Source organism: Lethenteron reissneri, chromosome 34 (genome assembly GCF_015708825.2).
Source record: "Lethenteron reissneri isolate LAM-NWPU_2019-01 chromosome 34, ASM1570882v1, whole genome shotgun sequence".
Classification (NCBI taxonomy): domain Eukaryota; kingdom Metazoa; phylum Chordata; class Hyperoartia; order Petromyzontiformes; family Petromyzontidae; genus Lethenteron; species Lethenteron reissneri.
Window position 1 is genome coordinate 13,355,791 of NC_083812.1, and position 22,962 is coordinate 13,378,752.

At 57.0% G+C, this 22,962-nt stretch overlaps 1 protein-coding gene across 1 annotated transcript in view; it reads left to right on the plus strand.

Annotated features, from left to right (window-relative positions):
• LOC133350692 (cGMP-dependent protein kinase 2-like) overlaps positions 1 to 22,962 on the plus strand; it is a 50,482-nt gene that overhangs the window by 21,517 nt on the left and 6,003 nt on the right. The window contains exons 7-15 of the mRNA XM_061565329.1: positions 11,842 to 11,955; positions 13,020 to 13,125; positions 14,455 to 14,518; positions 17,266 to 17,343; positions 18,256 to 18,350; positions 20,069 to 20,137; positions 20,426 to 20,512; positions 21,513 to 21,663; positions 21,985 to 22,121. Of these exons, the coding sequence (XP_061421313.1) occupies positions 11,842 to 11,955; positions 13,020 to 13,125; positions 14,455 to 14,518; positions 17,266 to 17,343; positions 18,256 to 18,350; positions 20,069 to 20,137; positions 20,426 to 20,512; positions 21,513 to 21,663; positions 21,985 to 22,121 (901 nt within the window). The remainder of the gene's footprint in view (positions 1 to 11,841; positions 11,956 to 13,019; positions 13,126 to 14,454; positions 14,519 to 17,265; positions 17,344 to 18,255; positions 18,351 to 20,068; positions 20,138 to 20,425; positions 20,513 to 21,512; positions 21,664 to 21,984; positions 22,122 to 22,962) is intronic.

Genomic DNA, 22,962 nt, shown 5'->3' on the forward strand with positions numbered 1-22,962 from the left:
ACACACCGCCATGCTCGCCATACCACGCCGTCACGCTCTCCTCCTCACCACACACACCACCATGCTCGCCATACCACGCCGTCACACTCTCCTCCGCACCACACACCGCCATGCTCGCCATACCACGCCGTCACACTCTCCTCCGCACCACACACCGCCATGCTCGCCATACCACGCCGTCACGCTCTCCTCCGCACCACACACCACCATGCTCGCCATACCACGCCGTCACACTCTCCTCCGCACCACACACCGCCATGCTCGCCATACCACGCCGTCACACTCTCCTCCGCACCACACACCGCCATGCTCGCCATACCACGCCGTCACACTCTCCTCCGCACCACACACCACCATGCTCGCCATACCACGCCGTCACACTCTCCTCACCACACACCACCATGCTCACCATACCACGCCATCACGCTCTCCTCCTCACGACACACCGCCATGCTCGCCATACCACGCCGTCACACTCTCCTCACCACACACCGCCATGCTCACCATACCACGCCATCACGCTCTCCTCCTCACGACACACCGCCATGCTCGCCATACCACGCCGTCACACTCTCCTCACCACACACCACCATGCTCACCATACCACGCCATCACGCTCTCCTCCTCACGACACACCGCCATGCTCGCCATACCACGCCGTCACACTCTCCTCACCACACACCGCCATGCTCACCATACCACGCCATCACGCTCTCCTCCTCACGACACACCGCCATGCTCGCCATACCACGCCGTCACACTCTCCTCACCACACACCACCATGCTCGCCATACCACGCCGTCACACTCTCCTCCGCACCACACACCACCATGCTCGCCATACCACGCCGTCACACTCTCCTCCTCACCACACACACCACCATGCTCGCCATACCACGCCGTCACACTTTCCTCCGCACCACACACCGCCATGCTCGCCATACCACGCCGTCACACTCTCCTCCGCACCACACACCGCCATGCTCGCCATACCACGCCGCTACACTCTCCTCCACACCACACACATCGCCATGCTCGCCATACCACGCCGTCACACTCTCCTCACCACACACCGCCATGCTCGCCATACCACGCCGTCACGCTCTCCACCACACCACACACACCGCCATGCTCGCCATACCACGCCGTCACACTCTCCTCCACACCACACACATCGCCATGCTCGCCATACCACGCCGTTACACTCTCCTCACCACACACCGCCATGCTCGCCATACCACGCCGTCACGCTCTCCTCCACACCACACACACCGCCATGCTCGCCATACCACGCCGTCACGCTCTCCTCCTCACCACACACACCACCATGCTCGCCATACCACGCCGTCACACTCTCCTCCGCACCACACACCGCCATGCTCGCCATACCACGCCGTCACACTCTCCTCCGCACCACACACCGCCATGCTCGCCATACCACGCCGTCACGCTCTCCTTCGCACCACACACCACCATGCTCGCCATACCACGCCGTCACACTCTCCTCCGCACCACACACCGCCATGCTCGCCATACCACGCCGTCACACTCTCCTCCGCACCACACACCGCCATGCTCGCCATACCACGCCGTCACACTCTCCTCCGCACCACACACCACCATGCTCGCCATACCACGCCGTCACACTCTCCTCACCACACACCACCATGCTCACCATACCACGCCATCACGCTCTCCTCCTCACGACACACCGCCATGCTCGCCATACCACGCCGTCACACTCTCCTCACCACACACCGCCATGCTCACCATACCACGCCATCACGCTCTCCTCCTCACGACACACCGCCATGCTCGCCATACCACGCCGTCACACTCTCCTCACCACACACCACCATGCTCGCCATACCACGCCGTCACACTCTCCTCCGCACCACACACCACCATGCTCGCCATACCACGCCGTCACACTCTCCTCCTCACCACACACACCACCATGCTCGCCATACCACGCCGTCACACTTTCCTCCGCACCACACACCGCCATGCTCGCCATACCACGCCGTCACACTCTCCTCAGCACCACACACACCGCCATGCTCACCATACCACGCCGTCACACTCTCCTCCTCACCACACACACCGCCATCCTCGCCATACCACGCCGTCACACTCTCCTCCGCACCACACACACCGTCATGCTCGCCATACCACGCCGTCACACTCTCCTCACCACACACCACCATGCTCGCCATACCACACCGTCACACTCTCCTCCTCACCACACACCACCATGCTCGCCATACCACGCCGTCATACTCTCCTCACCACACACCACCATGCTCGCCATACCACGCCGCTACACTCTCCTCCACACCACACACATCGCCATGCTCGCCATACCACGCCGTCACACTCTCCTCACCACACACCGCCATGCTCGCCATACCACGCCGTCACGCTCTCCACCACACCACACACACCGCCATGCTCGCCATACCACGCCGTCACACTCTCCTCCACACCACACACATCGCCATGCTCGCCATACCACGCCGTTACACTCTCCTCACCACACACCGCCATGCTCGCCATACCACGCCGTCACGCTCTCCTCCACACCCCACACACCGCCATGCTCGCCATACCACGCCGTCACGCTCTCCTCCTCACCACACACACCACCATGCTCGCCATACCACGCCGTCACACTCTCCTCCGCACCACACACCGCCATGCTCGCCATACCACGCCGTCACACTCTCCTCCGCACCACACACCGCCATGCTCGCCATACCACGCCGTCACGCTCTCCTTCGCACCACACACCACCATGCTCGCCATACCACGCCGTCACACTCTCCTCCGCACCACACACCGCCATGCTCGCCATACCACGCCGTCACACTCTCCTCCGCACCACACACCGCCATGCTCGCCATACCACGCCGTCACACTCTCCTCCGCACCACACACCACCATGCTCGCCATACCACGCCGTCACACTCTCCTCACCACACACCACCATGCTCACCATACCACGCCATCACGCTCTCCTCCTCACGACACACCGCCATGCTCGCCATACCACGCCGTCACACTCTCCTCACCACACACCGCCATGCTCACCATACCACGCCATCACGCTCTCCTCCTCACGACACACCGCCATGCTCGCCATACCACGCCGTCACACTCTCCTCACCACACACCACCATGCTCGCCATACCACGCCGTCACACTCTCCTCCGCACCACACACCACCATGCTCGCCATACCACGCCGTCACACTCTCCTCCTCACCACACACACCACCATGCTCGCCATACCACGCCGTCACACTTTCCTCCGCACCACACACCGCCATGCTCGCCATACCACGCCGTCACACTCTCCTCAGCACCACACACACCGCCATGCTCACCATACCACGCCGTCACACTCTCCTCCTCACCACACACACCGCCATCCTCGCCATACCACGCCGTCACACTCTCCTCCGCACCACACACACCGTCATGCTCGCCATACCACGCCGTCACACTCTCCTCACCACACACCACCATGCTCGCCATACCACACCGTCACACTCTCCTCCTCACCACACACCACCATGCTCGCCATACCACGCCGTCATACTCTCCTCACCACACACCACCATGCTCGCCATACCACGCCGTCACACTCTCCTCCGCACCACACACACCGTCATGCTCGCCATACCACGCCGTCACACTCTCCTCACCACACACCACCATGCTCGCCATACCACGCCGTCACACTCTCCTCCGCACCACACACCACCATGCTCGCCATACCACGCCGTCACACTCTCCTCCTCACCACACACCACCATCCTCGCCATACCACGCCGTCACACTCTCCTCCTCACCACACACCACCATCCTCGCCATACCATGCCGTCACACTCTCCTCCGCACCACACACCACCATGCTCGCCATACCACGCCGTCACACTCTCCTCCTCACCACACACCACCATCCTCGCCATACCACGCCGTCACACTCTCCTCCTCACCACACACCACCATCCTCGCCATACCACGCCGTCACACTCTCCTCCTCACCACACACCACCATGCTCGCCATACCACGCCGTCACACTCTCCTCCGCACCACACACCACAATGCTCGCCATACCACGCCGTCACACTCTCCTCCGCACCACACACCACCATCCTCGCCATACCACGCCGTCACACTCTCCTCCGCACCACACACCACCATCCTCGCCATACCACGCCGTCACACTCTCCTCCTCACCACACACCACCATGCTCGCCATACCACGCCGTCACACTCTCCTCCGCACCACACACCACCATGCTCGCCATACCACGCCGTCACACTCTCCTCCTCACCACACACACCACCATGCTCGCCATACCACGCCGTCACACTCTCCTCCTCACCACACACACCACCATGCTCGCCATACCACGCCGTCACACTCTCCTCCTCACCACACACCACCATGCTCGCCATACCACGCCGTCACGCTCTCCTCCGCACCACACACCACCATCCTCGCCATACCACGCCGTCACACTCTCCTCCGCACCACACACCACCATGCTCGCCATACCACGCCGTCACACTCTCCTCCTCACCACACACACCACCATGCTCGCCATACCACGCCGTCACACTTTCCTCCGCACCACACACCGCCATGCTCGCCATACCACGCCATCACACTCTCCTCCGCACCACACACACCGCCATGCTCACCATACCACGCCGTCACACTCTCCTCCTCACCACACAAACCGCCATGCTCGCCATACCACGCCGTCACACTCTCCTCCGCACCACACACACCGTCATGCTCGCCATACCACACCGTCACACTCTCCTCACCACACACCACCATGCTCGCCATACCACACCGTCACACTCTCCTCCTCACCACACACCACCATGCTCGCCATACCACGCCGTCATACTCTCCTCACCACACACCACCATGCTCGCCATACCACGCCGTCACACTCTCCTCCGCACCACACACACCGTCATGCTCGCCATACCACGCCGTCACACTCTCCTCACCACACACCACCATGCTCGCCATACCACGCCGTCACACTCTCCTCCGCACCACACACCACCATGCTCGCCATACCACGCCGTCACACTCTCCTCCTCACCACACACCACCATCCTCGCCATACCACGCCGTCACACTCTCCTCCTCACCACACACCACCATCCTCGCCATACCATGCCGTCACACTCTCCTCCGCACCACACACCACCATGCTCGCCATACCACGCCGTCACACTCTCCTCCTCACCACACACCACCATCCTCGCCATACCACGCCGTCACACTCTCCTCCTCACCACACACCACCATCCTCGCCATACCACGCCGTCACACTCTCCTCCTCACCACACACCACCATGCTCGCCATACCACGCCGTCACACTCTCCTCCGCACCACACACCACCATGCTCGCCATACCACGCCGTCACACTCTCCTCCGCACCACACACCACCATCCTCGCCATACCACGCCGTCACACTCTCCTCCGCACCACACACCACCATCCTCGCCATACCACGCCGTCACACTCTCCTCCTCACCACACACCACCATGCTTGCCATACCACGCCGTCACACTCTCCTCCGCACCACACACCACCATGCTCGCCATACCACGCCGTCACACTCTCCTCCTCACCACACACACCACCATGCTCGCCATACCACGCCGTCACACTCTCCTCCTCACCACACACACCACCATGCTCGCCATACCACGCCGTCACACTCTCCTCCTCACCACACACCACCATGCTCGCCATACCACGCCGTCACGCTCTCCTCCGCACCACACACCACCATCCTCGCCATACCACGCCGTCACACTCTCCTCCGCACCACACACCACCATGCTCGCCATACCACGCCGTCACACTCTCCTCCTCACCACACACACCACCATGCTCGCCATACCACGCCGTCACACTTTCCTCCGCACCACACACCGCCATGCTCGCCATACCACGCCGTCACATTCTCCTCCGCACCACACACACCGCCATGCTCACCATACCACGCCGTCACACTCTCCTCCTCACCACACAAACCGCCATGCTCGCCATACCACGCCGTCACACTCTCCTCCGCACCACACACACCGTCATGCTCGCCATACCACACCGTCACACTCTCCTCACCACACACCACCATGCTCGCCATACCACGCCGTCACACTCTCCTCCTCACCACACACCACCATGCTCGCCATACCACGCCGTCATACTCTCCTCACCACACACCACCATGCTCGCCATACCACGCCGTCACACTCTCCTCCGCACCACACACACCGTCATGCTCGCCATACCACGCCGTCACACTCTCCTCACCACACACCACCATGCTCGCCATACCACGCTGTCACACTCTCCTCCGCACCACACACCACCATGCTCGCCATACCACGCCGTCACACTCTCCTCCTCACCACACACCACCATCCTCGCCATACCACGCCGTCACACTCTCCTCCTCACCACACACCACCATCCTCGCCATACCACGCCGTCACACTCTCCTCCGCACCACACACCACCATGCTCGCCATACCACGCCGTCACACTCTCCTCCTCACCACACACCACCATCCTCGCCATACCACGCCGTCACACTCTCCTCCTCACCACACACCACCATCCTCGCCATACCACGCCGTCACACTCTCCTCCTCACCACACACCACCATGCTCGCCATACCACGCCGTCACACTCTCCTCCGCACCACACACCACCATGCTCGCCATACCACGCCGTCACACTCTCCTCCGCACCACACACCACCATCCTCGCCATACCACGCCGTCACACTCTCCTCCGCACCACACACCACCATCCTCGCCATACCACGCCGTCACACTCTCCTCCTCACCACACACCACCATGCTTGCCATACCACGCTGTCACACTCTCCTCCGCACCACACACCACCATTCTCGCCATACCACGCCGTCACACTCTCCTTCTCACCACACACACCACCATGCTCGCCATACCACGCCGTCACACTCTCCTCCTCACCACACACACCACCATGCTCGCCATACCACGCCGTCACACTCTCCTCCTCACCACACACCACCATGCTCGCCATACCACGCCGTCACGCTCTCCTCCGCACCACACACCACCATCCTCGCCATACCACGCCGTCACACTCTCCTCCGCACCACACACCACCATCAACGCCATACCACGCCGTCACACTCTCCTCCGCACCACACACCACCATCCTCGCCATACCACGCCGTCACACTCTCCTCCTCACCACACACCACCATGCTCACCATACCACGCCGTCACACTCTCCTCCGCACCACACACCACCATCCTCGCCATACCACGCCGTCACACTCTCCTCCGCACCACACACCACCATGCACACCATACCACGCCGTCACACTCTCCTCCTCACCACACACCGCCATGCTCGCCATACCACGCCGTCACACTCTCCTCCGCACCACACACCACCATGCTCGCCATACCACGCCGTCACGCTCTCCTCCGCACCACACACCACCATGCTCGCCATACCACGCCGTCACACTCTCCTCCGCACCACACACCACCATCCTCGCCATACCACGCCGTCACACTCTCCTCCGCACCACACACCACCATGCACACCATACCACGCCGTCACACTCTCCTCCTCACCACACACCACCATGCTCGCCATACCACGCCGTCACACTCTCCTCCGCACCACACACCACCATGCTCGCCATACCACGCCGTCACGCTCTCCTCCGCACCACACACCACCATGCTCGCCATACCACGCCGTCACACTCTTCTCCGCACCACGCACCGCCATGCTCGCGATACCACGCCGTCACACTCTCCTCCGCACCACACACCACCATGCTCGCCATACCACGCCGTCACGCTCTCCTCCGCACCACACACCGCCATGCTCACCATACCACGCCGTCACACTCTCCTCCGCACCACACACCGCCATGCTCGCCATACCACGCCGTCACGCTCTCCTCCGCACCACACACCACCATGCTCGCCATACCACGCCGTCACACTCTCCTCCGCACCACACACACCACCATGCTCGCCATACCACGCCGTCACACTCTCCGCACCACACACCTCCATGCTCGCCATACCACGCCGTCACACTCTCCTCCGCACCACACACCACCATGCTCACCATACCACGCCGTCACACTCTCCTCCGCACCACACACCGCCATGCTCACCATACCACGCTGTCACACTCTCCTCCGCACCACACACCGCCATGCTCACCATACCACGCCGTCACACTCTCCTCCGTACCACACACCACCATGCTCGCCATACCACGCCGTCACACTCTCCTCCGCACCACACACCACCATGCTCACCATACCACGCCGTCACACTCTCCACCGCACCACACACCACCATGCTCGCCATACCACGCCGTCACGCTCTCCTCCGCACCACACACCGCCATGCTCACCATACCACGCCGTCACGCTCTCCTCCGCACCACACACCGCCATGCTCGCCATACCACGCCGTCACACTCTCCTCCGCACCATACACCACCATGCTCACCATACCACGCCGTCACACTCTCCTCCGCACCACACACCGCCATGCTCACCATACCACGCTGTCACACTCTCCTCCGCACCACACACACCGCCATGCTCGCCATACCACGCCGTCACACTCTCCTCACCACACACCACCATGCTCGCCATACCACGCCGTCACACTCTCCTCCTCACCACACACCACCATGCTCGCCATACCACGCCGTCACACTCTCCTCCGCACCACACACCACCATGCTCGCCATACCACGCCGTCACACTCTCCTCCTCACCACACACCACCATCCTCGCCATACCACGCCGTCACACTCTCCTCCTCACCACACACCACCATGCTCGCCATACCACGCCGTCACACTCTCCTCCGCACCACACACCACCATGCTCGCCATACCACGCCGTCACACTCTCCTCCGCACCACACACCACCATCCTCGCCATACCATGCCGTCACACTCTCCTCCTCACCACACACCACCATCCTCGCCATACCACGCCGTCACACTCTCCTCCTCACCACACACACCACCATGCTCGCCATACCACGCCGTCACACTCTCCTCCTCACCACACACACCACCATGCTCGCCATACCACGCCGTCACACTCTCCTCCTCACCACACACCACCATGCTCGCCATACCACGCCGTCACACTCTCCTCCGCACCACACACCACCATCCTCGCCATACCACGCCGTCACACTCTCCTCCGCACCACACACCACCATGCACACCATACCACGCCGTCACACTCTCCTCCTCACCACACACCACCATGCTCGCCATACCACGCCGTCACACTCTCCTCCACACCACACACCACCATGCTCGCCATACCATGCCGTCACGCTCTCCTCCGCACCACACACGACCATGCTCGCCATACCACGCCGTCACACTCTCCTCCGCACCACGCACCGCCATGCTCGCGATACCACGCCGTCACACTCTCCTCCGCACCACACACCACCATGCTCGCCATACCACGCCGTCACGCTCTCCTCCGCACCACACACCGCCATGCTCACCATACCACGCCGTCACACTCTCCTCCGCACCACACACCGCCATGCTCGCCATACCACGCCGTCACGCTCTCCTCCGCACCACACACCACCATGCTCGCCATACCACGCCGTCACACTCTCCTCCGCACCACACACACCACCATGCTCGCCATACCACGCCGTCACACTCTCCGCACCACACACCGCCATGCTCGCCATACCACGCCGTCACACTCTCCTCCGCACCACACACCACCATGCTCACCATACCACGCCGTCACACTCTCCTCCGCACCACACACCGCCATGCTCACCATACCACGCTGTCACACTCTCCTCCGCACCACACACCGCCATGCTCACCATACCACGCCGTCACACTCTTTTCCGCACCACACACACCACCATGCTCGCCATACCACGCTGCCACACTCTCCTCCGCACCACACACACCACCATGCTCGCCATACCACGCCGTCACACTCTCCTCCGCACCACACACACCACCATTCTCGCCATACCACGCCGTCACACTCTCCTCCGCACCACATACCACCATGCTCACCATACCACGCCGTCACGCTCTCCACCGCACCACACACCACCATGCTCGCCATACCACGCCGTCACACTCTCCTCCGCACCACACACCGCCATGCTCACCATACCACGCCGTCACGCTCTCCTCCACACCACACACCACCATGCTCACCATACCACGCCGTCACGCTCTCCTCCGCACCACACACCACCATTCGCCATACCACGCCGTCACACTCTCCTCCGCACCACACACCGCCATGCTCGCCATACCACGCTGTCACACTCTCCTCCGCACCACACACCGCCATGCTCACCATACCACGCCGTCACACTCTCCTCCGCACCACACACCGCCATGCTCACCATACCACGCCGTCACACTCTCCTCTGCACCACAAACACCGCCATGCTCACCATACCACACCGTCACACTCTCCTCCGCACCACACACCACCATGCTCACCATACCACGCCGTCACACTCTCCTCTGCACCACAAACACCGCCATGCTCACCATACCACACCGTCACACTCTCCTCCGCACCACACACCACCATGCTCGCCATACCACGCCGTCACACTCTCCTCATCACACACACCGCCATGCTCGCCATACCACGCCATCACACTCTCCTCCTCACCACACACACCGCCATGCTCACCATACCACGCCGTCACACTCTCCGCACCACACACCGCCATGCTCACCATACCACGCCGCCACGCTCTCCTCCACAAACGAGAGTTGAGTTGCACAATTTGGAGAGCGATTGGTGGTGCAACCACCGATCGCTCAGCCTAGCGATCCTACTCATTCTAGCAGCCTCGGTCAGACACAAAGACAACGATCCCCCGTGTAGCCTGTAACAGACTGTAGGGGCAAGTGCTGTTAGCGAGCACCTATGAAGGCCGGCATGGCACACGAGGGGGTGGTGGCCAGCACCACGCCCGACCGCCTTTTTCTCCCCTGTGGCGATGTTTACACATCGCACTAGGTACTCGTATGAGGCTGAGTCGACCTAGGGGAGGCCCAGGACCGGTTGCGATAATCGTCACTGGTGTTGGCTGTGAGCGGGACTTAGACCACTATATTTGATAATGATGCTGATGAAACATTTTGGTGACACTGCTGATGATGATGATGCTGGTTAATGGCATTTCAAAACTTACTGACCATGATTCTGATGATGATGTTGATGATGAGGATAAGTGATTAGGATGCTTCGGTGACTGCTGCTGCTGCAACTTTTAGTGGTGATGCCTGAGATAAAATATATAAATACCGTTGCTGCTACTGATGATACAAATACTGGTGATGCTAAATGCTGCAGTTCCTGAAGATGCTAATGATGATGCTCCTACTGCAGTTGCTGACGACGCTGATGCTGATGCTAATTACGATGCTGCTGATGATGCTGATGCTGCTGACGAGGCTGATGCTAATGTCGATGCTTATTATGCTAATCATGATGATAATGATGAATCTGCTAATGATCCTCCTGCTAAGGACGCTGCTGCTAATGATGATGCTAATAACGACGCTGATGATGCTAACGACGATGCTAATGACGATGCTAATGAGTATGCAGATGCAAATGATGATGATGCTGATGAGGATGCTGATAATGCTAATGATAATGCTAATGATGATGCTGCTGACGCTGCTGATGACGATGCTAATGACGATGCTAATGGCCAGAGGGTGTGGTGGAGATGCAGCAGAGGGGCACCTGCCTGGGCCACATGCACCCCGGCACCGTGTTTGGGGAGCTGGCCATCCTCTACAACTGCAAGCGCACCGCCACTGTCAAAGGTGCCGTCCCCACCAACGCGTGCTCGTCTCTTGCTGCTATTCAGCAGGCCTCTTGCAATCCACTGCTGGATGAATGCCTCCGCATGCCAAGCTGGTCACGGGGTGGTGGCGGGGGCGGGGGTTGTTTGACCGTACTTCACCACACCGGTTAATGCGGGTTGATGAAGTGCGCTAACTATTGCTCCACTGTTCTACTGTTTATCTCGCCAGTGGTGAGATGTTGACTACCTCGACTGGTGTGCAGGAGGTCGTGGGTTCGATCCAAACCCTGATGCCTGCTGCTGTATATTTGGAGATTGCGTCTCTCTCCCCGTGGAGATGTTGACTACCTCGCCTGCTGTGCAGGAGGTCGTGGGTTCGATCCTGACCCTGATGCCTGCTGTGTATTTGGAGTTTGCATGTCTCTCTCCCCGTGAAAAGAGCGACGAGTTTTTACCTCCACAAGTAGAATGAACATCAAGCGCTTAGAGTATTTGGCTGCTATAAATTTGCACGTGATAAGCCGCTTCGTGGAGCTGTCGTTTGTGGCCAGGTCGCTTCTGACAAAGAGCTGTACAGCTCGGTGGGTCTTACCTGGTAATATATATATTTAGTTTTTTTAATAGTTTAGTTTATTCCTCGCGAGCTGCCGCACAACGGCCGTGCACTCCTGTGAGAGCCATCGCTTTGTAGGCAAGGGTTGGCGGACGGTGTGTCTTCAAGATGAGCGCTGTCTGTTTTTGCGTGGAGCATCTTCACATCGGCATTGGTGCACGATGCAGCACGTAAGACACCGGGGCATGTAGTGCAGTCGCGTACAACGCTTGGCGCTGCTGCACTTGCTCCTGCTGGTGACATCTCCCGCAGCAGCCTGCTCGATGCTTGGCGGTCGCCCATCGGAGCTCTGTCCAGGCTCAAAACCTGCATCCCAGGTCACCTTCATGTGCTCTCTTAAGTGCCCGGTTTTAAATCAATAACAAATAAAACCCTTGAATTGAAGTGACTGCCGCCTCCCCATCACCCCCCGCCACCGTCCCACCGTTCCGCCCCCCCCCCCCCCCCCCCCATTGTGCGGCCAACTGCAGCGGTGACGGCGGTGCGCGTCTGGGTGCTCGACCGCCTCACGTTCCAGGCGATCGTCATCCGGGAGGAGCAGGCGCGGCACCAGGAGCACGTGTGCTTCCTGCGCAGGTGTGACGCGCGCCGCGGTGCCGCTGTAACACACACCGCCTCCGCCACGCCGCACTTCTTCGTACCGAACCACGTGCGCGTAATCGCACTGCGTAATGTCGCGCTGCTGCCCCAGCACCGAGCCTCCTTGCACCGCACGGCACCGCGCCGCCATCGCGCTACGTCACGCTACAGCGCCACCACGCCGTGCTTCACTCTGACGTACCGCACGGCACCGCGCTCGTAACCGCTCCGTGTTGCTTTTGCAACGCACCGCACCGTGGCCGCGCGGAACCATGAACCACACCGCACGGATACCAGCCCGCCACCGGCACGCCGCTACCACATCACGCCATACTACGCAGCGACGCATAAAAGCGTACTGCACCGTGGGGCACTGCTGCTAAACCACGTGGCTCCCAACACCCCTGTTACACCGCATGGCACTACCTCGTGGCACGGGTGTTTCTCTTCACCGACACCGCACGCACGGTGCCGCTTTCAACACAGGCACCAAACCCATCCCTCTGTGCCCGAGCCACAAAGGATCCCCCCGCATTTACCCCGATAGGGCATTGGAGGCAAGTGCTGCCCTTGAGCGTCTACTGAAAGCCGGCACGGCGCACCAGAGAGAGCGATGCAGTCAAGCGTCACGGGATGCCCACAGCCTCCTTTGTCTCCCCCCCCCACCCCCCGCCCCCATGCGCGTGGTGGCACGCATTGCGCATGGGCCACTTGATAATTGTTTTTTTACCCTTCTATCTGGCAACAAAACTGACACCTTTTTTTACAAGGAGTCATGTTTACATAGACCACAATACCTGCAATCATAATGCAAACCAATGATCATATTTTTACTGACAAATGAGGTTCCAATGGTGTAAACATGGGCCACTTGCTTATTCCGATTCGAATTGAACGAGACGCAGGGCCAGGTTCAGGTTCTTTTTAGTTGCCACTGACGGAGGGCACCGTCGCACCACCTGCCTGCCTCGCCACAACGCCGACGTTTGTTCGTTAGTTTGGTTGTTTTTTTTCTCTTTCAGAATTCAAAATATTTTTCGGAAGAAAAAAAAACGTGTAATGTTTGAAACCTCTACAACCCTCACTTGTCAACATTCGAATTCAATTAGAATGGATGCGATTCGTTCGTTTAATTTGTGGTTTGACAACTCCGGGCATGGTCCACCGTCCCCACCAGTCGATCAGCTAAACGATGAGGTTTTCGCGCGTCTGTCAATGGAAGGCCTGGAGTTCACAGATTATTGGCTCGGACTCTTTAATTCTCCCATCAATCACTCCCTCCTTCCTCTCTGCACCCCCCCCCCCCCCCCCCCACCGTTCCCCCAGCGTGTCTCTGCTCAGACAGCTGCCCGAAGAGAAGCTCGCACGCATCGTGGACTGCATGGAGGTGGTGAGCGGCAATACCCCCCCTCCCCCAACCACATCCTGGATTAAACCCTCATCTAAAGTCCCGTAAATCACGTGGCCCCCTGCCCACCGTCCATGGGTCAGCAAAGTCGATTCAATCGACCGGCCCATCAGTCAAGGAGCAAACTGGCGGTCTCGTGGGCCTCAAACGCACGAGCTGGCAGAGTTGATAGCCGGCCGCCCTTACAGTGGGAAGCTGCCGTGGTGGAATGGTCAGAACAATGGTTCGGTTTCATCTCCCGGCACGGCAGCTGAAACAAGTGGCGTGAGTTTCTTGAATCTCCCCCGCTACCCATTGTTAGAAACGGGTATGCCACAATTAATTAAGGTGAAGGTTGCGTTTGCTGGGGTAAGTAAAAATGTTGAACTTCTTTCACATCGTACGTAGCCAACCGTGCTAATTGGAGGTGTGGGCACCCACCCCCGCCTCTTCGAAGACATCTGGCCAGTGAGGAAGAGAAGAGCCAAAATACCCTCTAGCGGGGGCTCTGGGTCTCGTGGGGGCTCTGGATCTCGTGGAGGCCCTTCCGTCAGCAATTACGAAAGAAAAAGAGCCGGGCTGCGTCTATACCCTTTAACCTTCAGCCAGGCCATGTGACCTCCACAGCAGCCAAACCGACAAACTGAAGCCATCTGATGTGCTTGGCGCATTTTAGTGAAGGAGTTCATTTCTTTCCGTGGTGGGATTGTCACATCGCGTGAAGCACTGACGAGAATTGACAGCGACTTGGAGGTAGAGGACACCGCCCCTTGGTCTGACGAGCCATGGGAGGCAGTCCCCCCACTGATTTCGATAAGTGGAAAATAATTAGAGGTGTTCATGAAACACATCTGCACAATCTCGTGCTTGACACCGTTGCAGCAATTATCCCTCGCACGAAGATGCTGGTAAATATATATCAATTTTTTTCAAAAAAAGTTCGTGACTTCATAATTCCAGTGCAATTAATTGTTTTTACTCTTCCATATTACAGAGCCACATTGGTAAAGTCTGTGACTGCGATTTTGCTTACTCTAACAAAACCATTAAATTGAGAATCTAAATATTTATCTTCATGTGTGGCTCAGAAACACTAATGCGCACATCCCCCGTAAGTGGTATGGATTTTAAAACGTGCCAATTTGAATCCTTTTAAGTCACAGCCGCTGGAGGCGTGAACAATTTCCACCGGCATTCTCTCTCCACCGGAGCCTCGCGAGAGCCGGGGTTCACCGAGTTCTTGAGTGCCGCTCGGTTTATCTCTGAGCTATTTTTATTCTCTGCTTAGCACGGTGTCACCTACCCGCGGTGTGTGCACGTGCGGCTGTCTGCCCATCTCCTCACTATGTGGCCACTAGTGCTAACCACTATACTACCGCTCCCCACACACACACACGTGTGTGTGTGGGGAGCGGTAGTATAGTGGTTAGCATGCTGCGCTACGAACCCGGCGACCCGGGTTCGATTCCCGCTCACGGCCAACACCACCAGTCACAAATATCTGAACCAGTCCTGGGCCTCCCTCGGTTGACTCGGCATACCTGGCTTACAATGTGGGGGAGACAAAGGCGGTCGGGCCTGGTGCGGGCTACCCACCCCTCGTGTGCCGTGCCGACCTTTATAGGTACTCGCTAACAGGCACTTTCCCCAACAGTCTATTCGGGCTCTCTGAGTCTTTGTGTCTGACCGAGGCTGCGAGAATGAGTCGATCCGCTGGGCTGGGCTGGTGGGGTACCCTAAGGCGGCTCCACACACCTGAGCGATCGCTCTGCGCCACCAATCGCTCTCAAAATCGTGCAACTTCAACGCTCCTTTCGTGACTGCAGGGATTCATCTTCTTGGTTCTTTCGGTAAAGTCACGTAGAATGGAAATAATAAAATAATAAAAATAAAACATTATTAAATAATTCTCACAAAGTTTTGGCCACAACGCAAGCAGCTGTCCTCAGGTGGAGAGCAGGTCTGTCTTCAGACTGTCTACTCGACAGACCTGTTCTTCACCTGAGGACGGCTGCTTGCGTTGTGGCCGAATCGTCGTGAGAATTATTTTATTATGTTTTATTTTTATTATTTTATTATTTCCATTCTACGTGACTTTACCGAAAGAACCAAGAAGATTCAACACTCCTGTGAATGCCTCGGGTTGCACCAAGGCCGTAGCCATGGAGTCAACATTGGGGGGGCAAATCTTGCGGGGGGTCTGGGGGTCCCCCCACCAGAAAAAAAATCTAAATTTGAAAACGAATTTCCTGACATTTCCTGCCTAAAATATTAAAAAATTCACTAACACATAGGATGGACTTTTTTATGTTTTACAATAATGTCTAATAGTGTATTGTATTACATTGCTCCGTTTTTTCTTTTTTACCTTTTCTTGTTTCATTGTATGTAATGGCAGAGATTCGGGATTAATAAAGTACAACCATAACCACAATCATATAAACAGAAATCTATTTTATTGCAATATATTGGGGGGGACATTTTGAGCATAATTTAATATTGGGGGGGGATGTGTCCCCCTCCAATATATATTATAATTACAGCCTCGGGTTGCACACAGCCGATTCACTCGCAACGCATTCAAGTTGCCCGACCGATGGTTCAGGTGTGCGGGACCCGTCTCTGGAGCGTCGCAGCTCCCCGATTGTTTTTTGCCGCACATTCGCCCCCCCCCTCCGCCTCGCTTCCGACCCCCCCAAAAACTGTCCTCTCTCCCCGTCCCCCTCTGCCCTGACTCTTCCCAACGCCAGGAGAGCTACGTCAAGGGCGAGTACATCATCCGACAGGGCGAGGAGGGAAGCACTTTCTTCATCATTGCCCGTGGCTCGGTGAGTGTGTGCGCACGCGCGCCAATGCTTCACGCGCGCGTGCGTGTGTCCGTGTGTGGCCAACACCACGGCCCCCAGTAGCGATGTTTTTACACACTGCACCAGGTACTCATTTGAGGCTGAGTCGACCTAGGGGAGGCCCAGGAGCGGTTCAGATAATCGTCAACGGTGTTGGCCGTGAGCGAGAATCAATAGAACTCGGATGACTGGGTTCGTAGCGCAGCGTGCTCACCACTGCCTTTCCACCCCCCACACACAGACACACTCTCCTGTCTGCTGATGTTACTGTGAATCCACATCGCATTGGATGCGGCTCACAAGTCCCACGATCTTCCCGTCTCCTACAAAAGCCCCTTCTAGCCTGGCTCTAATTGACCTTCCTGCTTTCACCTCCACCTCGACAATGTCTCCTGTCGCCCTCCACGGACACAGCACTGACTTCCATCCTGAGCCCCAATTACTGAGCTTCCAAGGGCACTGCAGTGATGTTAACTACCTCGCCTGATAGGCCCGATCCTGGCCCATCTGGCTCAACACTTGATAAACACGATGGAGATGCGAGCAGCTGATTGGCTAATTTGTTCAGGTTAGGGTCATCGGTAGGGCCAGCATGCTGTGCCCCACACCAGTTTGCCGCTCGCCCGTTTGCCAGGGTTGGCCTTTCCACTTTTCCGTTTGCCCGTCACTTCTGGTGTTCAACGTCTCCCCCTCGTGCCTCTTCTGCCCCTCACCTCTGGTTGTACCCCTCCTCGCAGCTGCCTGTGCGATCGAGTGACCGACAACTAACGCCCTAACCCTAACGCCCGTGATTCCTCGCGACTCTGCTCCTTTCAAACCTCCTCTCCTCTCCCCCCCACCCACCCATCTCGCCAAACCTCGGCTCCGCTCCCCCTCACGTCTGGCGGCCTCAAGGTGCGAGTGACGCAGGCCGAGGAGGGACGCGACGAGCCGCGGGACATTGAGGTGTTGGGGGTGGGACGGTACTTTGGGGAGAAGGCCCTCATCAGGTGACGGACGATGGGTCAGACGCTGCCGCCGGCACGCGGAAAGTCCTCCGCTGTCGTCACAGAGTGCCCAGTCTCAGATTGCCGCTCTATCGTAGCCCTCTGGGCTTCTTGTTTTATTCGTAATCACCGTTGTTGTCATCGTCATCATCAGCCGTTACTATCCGATGTAATCTTGTCGATACGGTCATCGGCTGCGTGTCCTCTGGTTGTCCAACATCTGTCCACAGCACCGTACGTAGTCGACCATGCTCACCTACGATTAGCACGGTCGACTATGTACGGTGCAAAAGAAGTTCAACATACATACTGTACATACAAAGTGAGTTAAAGGTCCATCTTCTTGGTTCTTTCGGTGTAGTCACGTGACTTTACCGAAAGAACCAAGAAGATGAATCCCTGCAGTCACGAAAGCTTTAAATCGAAATTTGAGTTAAAAGTCCTTAAAATGACAGCAAAGCACCTCGTAAGAGCACCCCAGTGGCATCGCTCCCGACGTCACATTTTTTAATGCGCACACAACATAAATGTTAGGGTCCTCTGTTGCTCATTCATGAAGCCCCTGACTTTTGTGTAAGTCGGAGCAGGTGACACAGTCCCAGTCATTATCGGTGACATTTCGGGCAATAACCCGTGTCCCTAGACGCGTGAAGAACGGCCATTGTTCTCGAAATGTCACCTTTTAGAAAATGTTTCCTTTTAACGCCACGGTGTTGTTGGGGTTTTTTTTTTACCGTCATTGTCAGTTTACTGCCTGTGCCTGTAACCCAGCTGACCCACGTGCGTGTGTGTGTCTGTGTCTCGCCACGCATGTCTCCTCTCGGGTTGTTCCCCCATGTTTCATTGCTTCCCTTGGTTTCCTTTGCCCTGACTGTTTTACACAACGGCGCATTATTATACCGGAGGTGAGAATGTTTACAATTACTGTGGCTATCGCTGTTACGATCAAGGATTCATTTCAACGAGGTCTGTCTGGGATGGAGCGCAGACCCGGCCACACAACATTCAATAATCCCCTTTGTGTCTTGCTCTCTCAATTTGGTGCATTGACGAGCAAGAAATGTCGTAGTTGATGTCAACTGAACTGCTTTTCGTGTTTAGTTTGTTGTCCTTCCCCCACGCCTCCGATTAGCACGGTTGGCTACGTACATTGCAAGTTCAACATTCATACACATACATACACACATAATACATACAAACATAACTACAGCCACATTGCCACTGTGAGTTGACACCTGTAAATTTGAAAGTGTCATTTTATCCTTTCCCTGTCTGATTATTTTGCATTATTGCTGTTTTGTCTTGCTTTCTTCTGTGGTTCTGTTCGACTTTACGCAAAATTGCTTAATCTAACCTACCTATTCAACTTCCTCTGTGATGTTTCCGCCATTGTCAACCCCAGCTTGGGGCTGGACAAAGATCTTCATGGCTCATCGGGTCCGTCCAGATTAAATCAAACATCAGTGCCTGCGGCTACCCAGTCGCCCTCTCACTATGGCTGTGGCCACTGTGGTCGCGTGCTGACTACTCCTCACTTAAGCCCTGGTCGTCATCATTTCCTTGTACAGCATTGGCTCATCGCGATGATAAAAATACACACACGAACGTGTCTTCTTTTTGGTTTGTGTTGTGAACGTGAACGTCGCTCCTGCTGCTCCTGCTGCTGCTCCTGCTGCTGCTGCTCCTGCTGCTGCTCCTGCTGCTGCTGTTGCGTTTAACAGCGAAGACGTCCGCTCGGCGAACATCATCGCGGCGGATGACGCGGTCGAATGCCTCGTCATCGACCACCAGTAAGTGCTCCCCCACCCCCCCCGCCCCCCCGCCCCCCCAGCGACTCGGAACTCTTTCCAGCCCCCCCCCCCCCGGACCACATACCTACTCCCGCACCGACCGTAACGACTCACGATGCATTTTGTAAATAAATAAATAAAGCCTTCGCGTGTCACCGGTCGTGGGAGGCCACGTGGCTGAGCGGGAATCGCGCTCGCCCCCCCCCCCCTCCCCCAATTTGCATGAAGTCCAGAATTCGATTCCTGCTGCAGCCACCCGCGGTGTTGTCCCCCCCCCCCCCCCCGCAGGACGTTTGTGCAGACGGTGGGGACGATGGAGGAGCTGCAGGAGTACGTGGCCCTGCTGGCGCAGAGAGACCAGCAGCGGAGTGCCCAGTGAGCCCCTGTCCACCGGACCCTGACCCTAACCTCGCTCCAACCTTCACCCTAACCCTGACCCTAACCTCGCTCCAACCTTTACCCTAACCCTGACCCTAACCTCGCTTCAACCTTTACCCTAACCCTGACCCTAACCTCGCTCCAACCTTTACCCTAACCCTGACCCTAACCTCGCTCCAACCTTCACCCTAACCCTGACCCTAACCTCGCTCCAACCTTTACCCTAACCCTGACCCTAACCTCGCTCTAACCTTTACCCTGACCCTAACCTCGCTCCAACCTTTACCCGAACCCTGAACCTAACCTCGCTCCAACCTTTACCCGAACCCTGACCTTTACCCTAATCCTGATCCTAACCCTGACTCGTACTCTGAACCTAAGCTGACTTTGACTGTGACCTTGACTTTGACCTTGATCTCAACCCTAACCCTCACTATGACCCTAACCCTCATTTTTATCCTGGCCCTAATCCTGATCTTAACCCTAACCCTGACTCAAAACTTCTCCTTTTCCAGTCCAGCAGACACTCCACACCGATAAAAATGCCCACTCCTGACCATAAAACTAACCCTGACCATATGTTAGATCCTCAGATTGACCCTCACTCTAACCCGAGCATTATCCTCTCTGCCAAGCAATATACACCAATGATATTCCTAGCCCTAGCTTTGATCCTAACCCTGACCCTAACACTGACCCTAACTCTCTCTCTCCGCTGCCAGCCATTCTAATCTAAGGGCACCGTAGCTGGAAACCTGACCCTAACTCTATCCCAAACCCGTAACTCGGGGTCTATTCCCCAATCTAAATGAACAATTATCCCTAAACGCTATTTCTGTCCCTAAACCTTAACCCCTTACCGCGAGAAGCCCTAACCTTTATCCTCCCCTTCACTCTATTAATAACAATAGCCCTGACCCCTTGACCTCTCATCCCAATGCTCACCCGTGCTCTCAATGCTAACGCTGTCCCTGACGCGCGTCGCCGTCGTTGCTAGGCGACCCCAGTCCCAGCTGAGCCCGGCCACTCTGGACGAGGAGACGACGCGGCTCATGGAGCTGCTCTCCGCCCTGCCGACCTCTGACCCCCGCACCCACATGGACGTCATCGCCACCCTCGGCGTCGGCGGGTTCGGCCGCGTGCAGCTGGTGAGCGCCGCGTTCGGCCGGTCCAATCGTCTCCCGGCTTTACGGCGCATACACACACGCACGTGTGTGTGTGCGCGTGCGGCCAGGGCTTAATAATCTCACTCAATATTTTCCGCGGGTCACCCAGTGGACCAGAGTAGTGCGGCGTGCGGCCGATAGTCACACCGTAGAGGTGCGCCGGATGCGGTGCGCCCCGGGTAGCCGACCCAGACAAACGCGGCTGAAATTAATCCTCCGTGTAGATGGTTTGCGCTGCGCCGTCATCTCCGTAACTGTCGCTGTTAATTTGTCACCGTCGGCGGTTGTTGCCGAGTGACGCAGGTGAAGCTGAAGGAGAGCGACGTGACGTTCGCGCTCAAGTGTCTGAAGAAGAAGTTTGTGGTGGAGTCGAAGCAGCAGGAGCACGTGTACTCGGAGAAGCGCATCCTGCAGGAGTGCAGCTCCCCCTTCATCGTGCGGTAAGCGCCCGGGGGGAGGCGTGGGCGGTGGTATTGTTTGAGTGAATAATTTCAACATCATTCTTCTTCTTTCGTACGACTGATGTAGATGCAGAGCAACAACATCATTTTCACATTCAGGTGGTCAAGCCAGATAACTGCGTCAGGAGCAGTGTGGTGTTTCGCTGCGATGCCAACTACGTATTTGTGGATCGGGCATTGCGTCGTTATACGTTGTACGTCGTGTGCGGAATGACCACAGTCACAGACTAGTGGAGAGTTTTACATTTTCACTTTGCGCATCAGGTATCTGCATCTGCCATGATTTGTGCAGGTGCAATTTAGGGTGGACCATGAGCTTTCGTGGAAGATTAAACACAGGGATCTTCTGCGTTGGGTCTTTTGATTTAATGCGAGCAAACTCTGGACGAGTTTCGATATTCGGTCTCTGCATGGTAAAGTCCGGCTCGCTCAGACCAATGCTGGTGAACTGCCAGATGTTGAGAGGCAAGCAACCCCTTTGTTGGATACGGGTCCGAGTTCGACTGAAAACTCTTGCAAACATAATATTAAATAATCATTAGCTTCGTTGACTAAGTACGAGAGAGGGTATTAATTGTAGATTTGAAGCTTTCGTGACTGCAAGCATTCATATTCTTAGGTTTTTTCGGTAAAGTCACGTAGGTAAAACATTTAAATTAATAAAAGTAAAATTAAAATAAAATTAAAATCACGACGTTTCGGAGGCAGCACAAGCTTTCGTGTTGTGACAGTTCCACCTGAAGACGGAAGCTTGTGTTGCCTCCGAAACGTCGTGATTTTTATTTAATTTATATGAATTTTTTACCTACGTGACTTTACC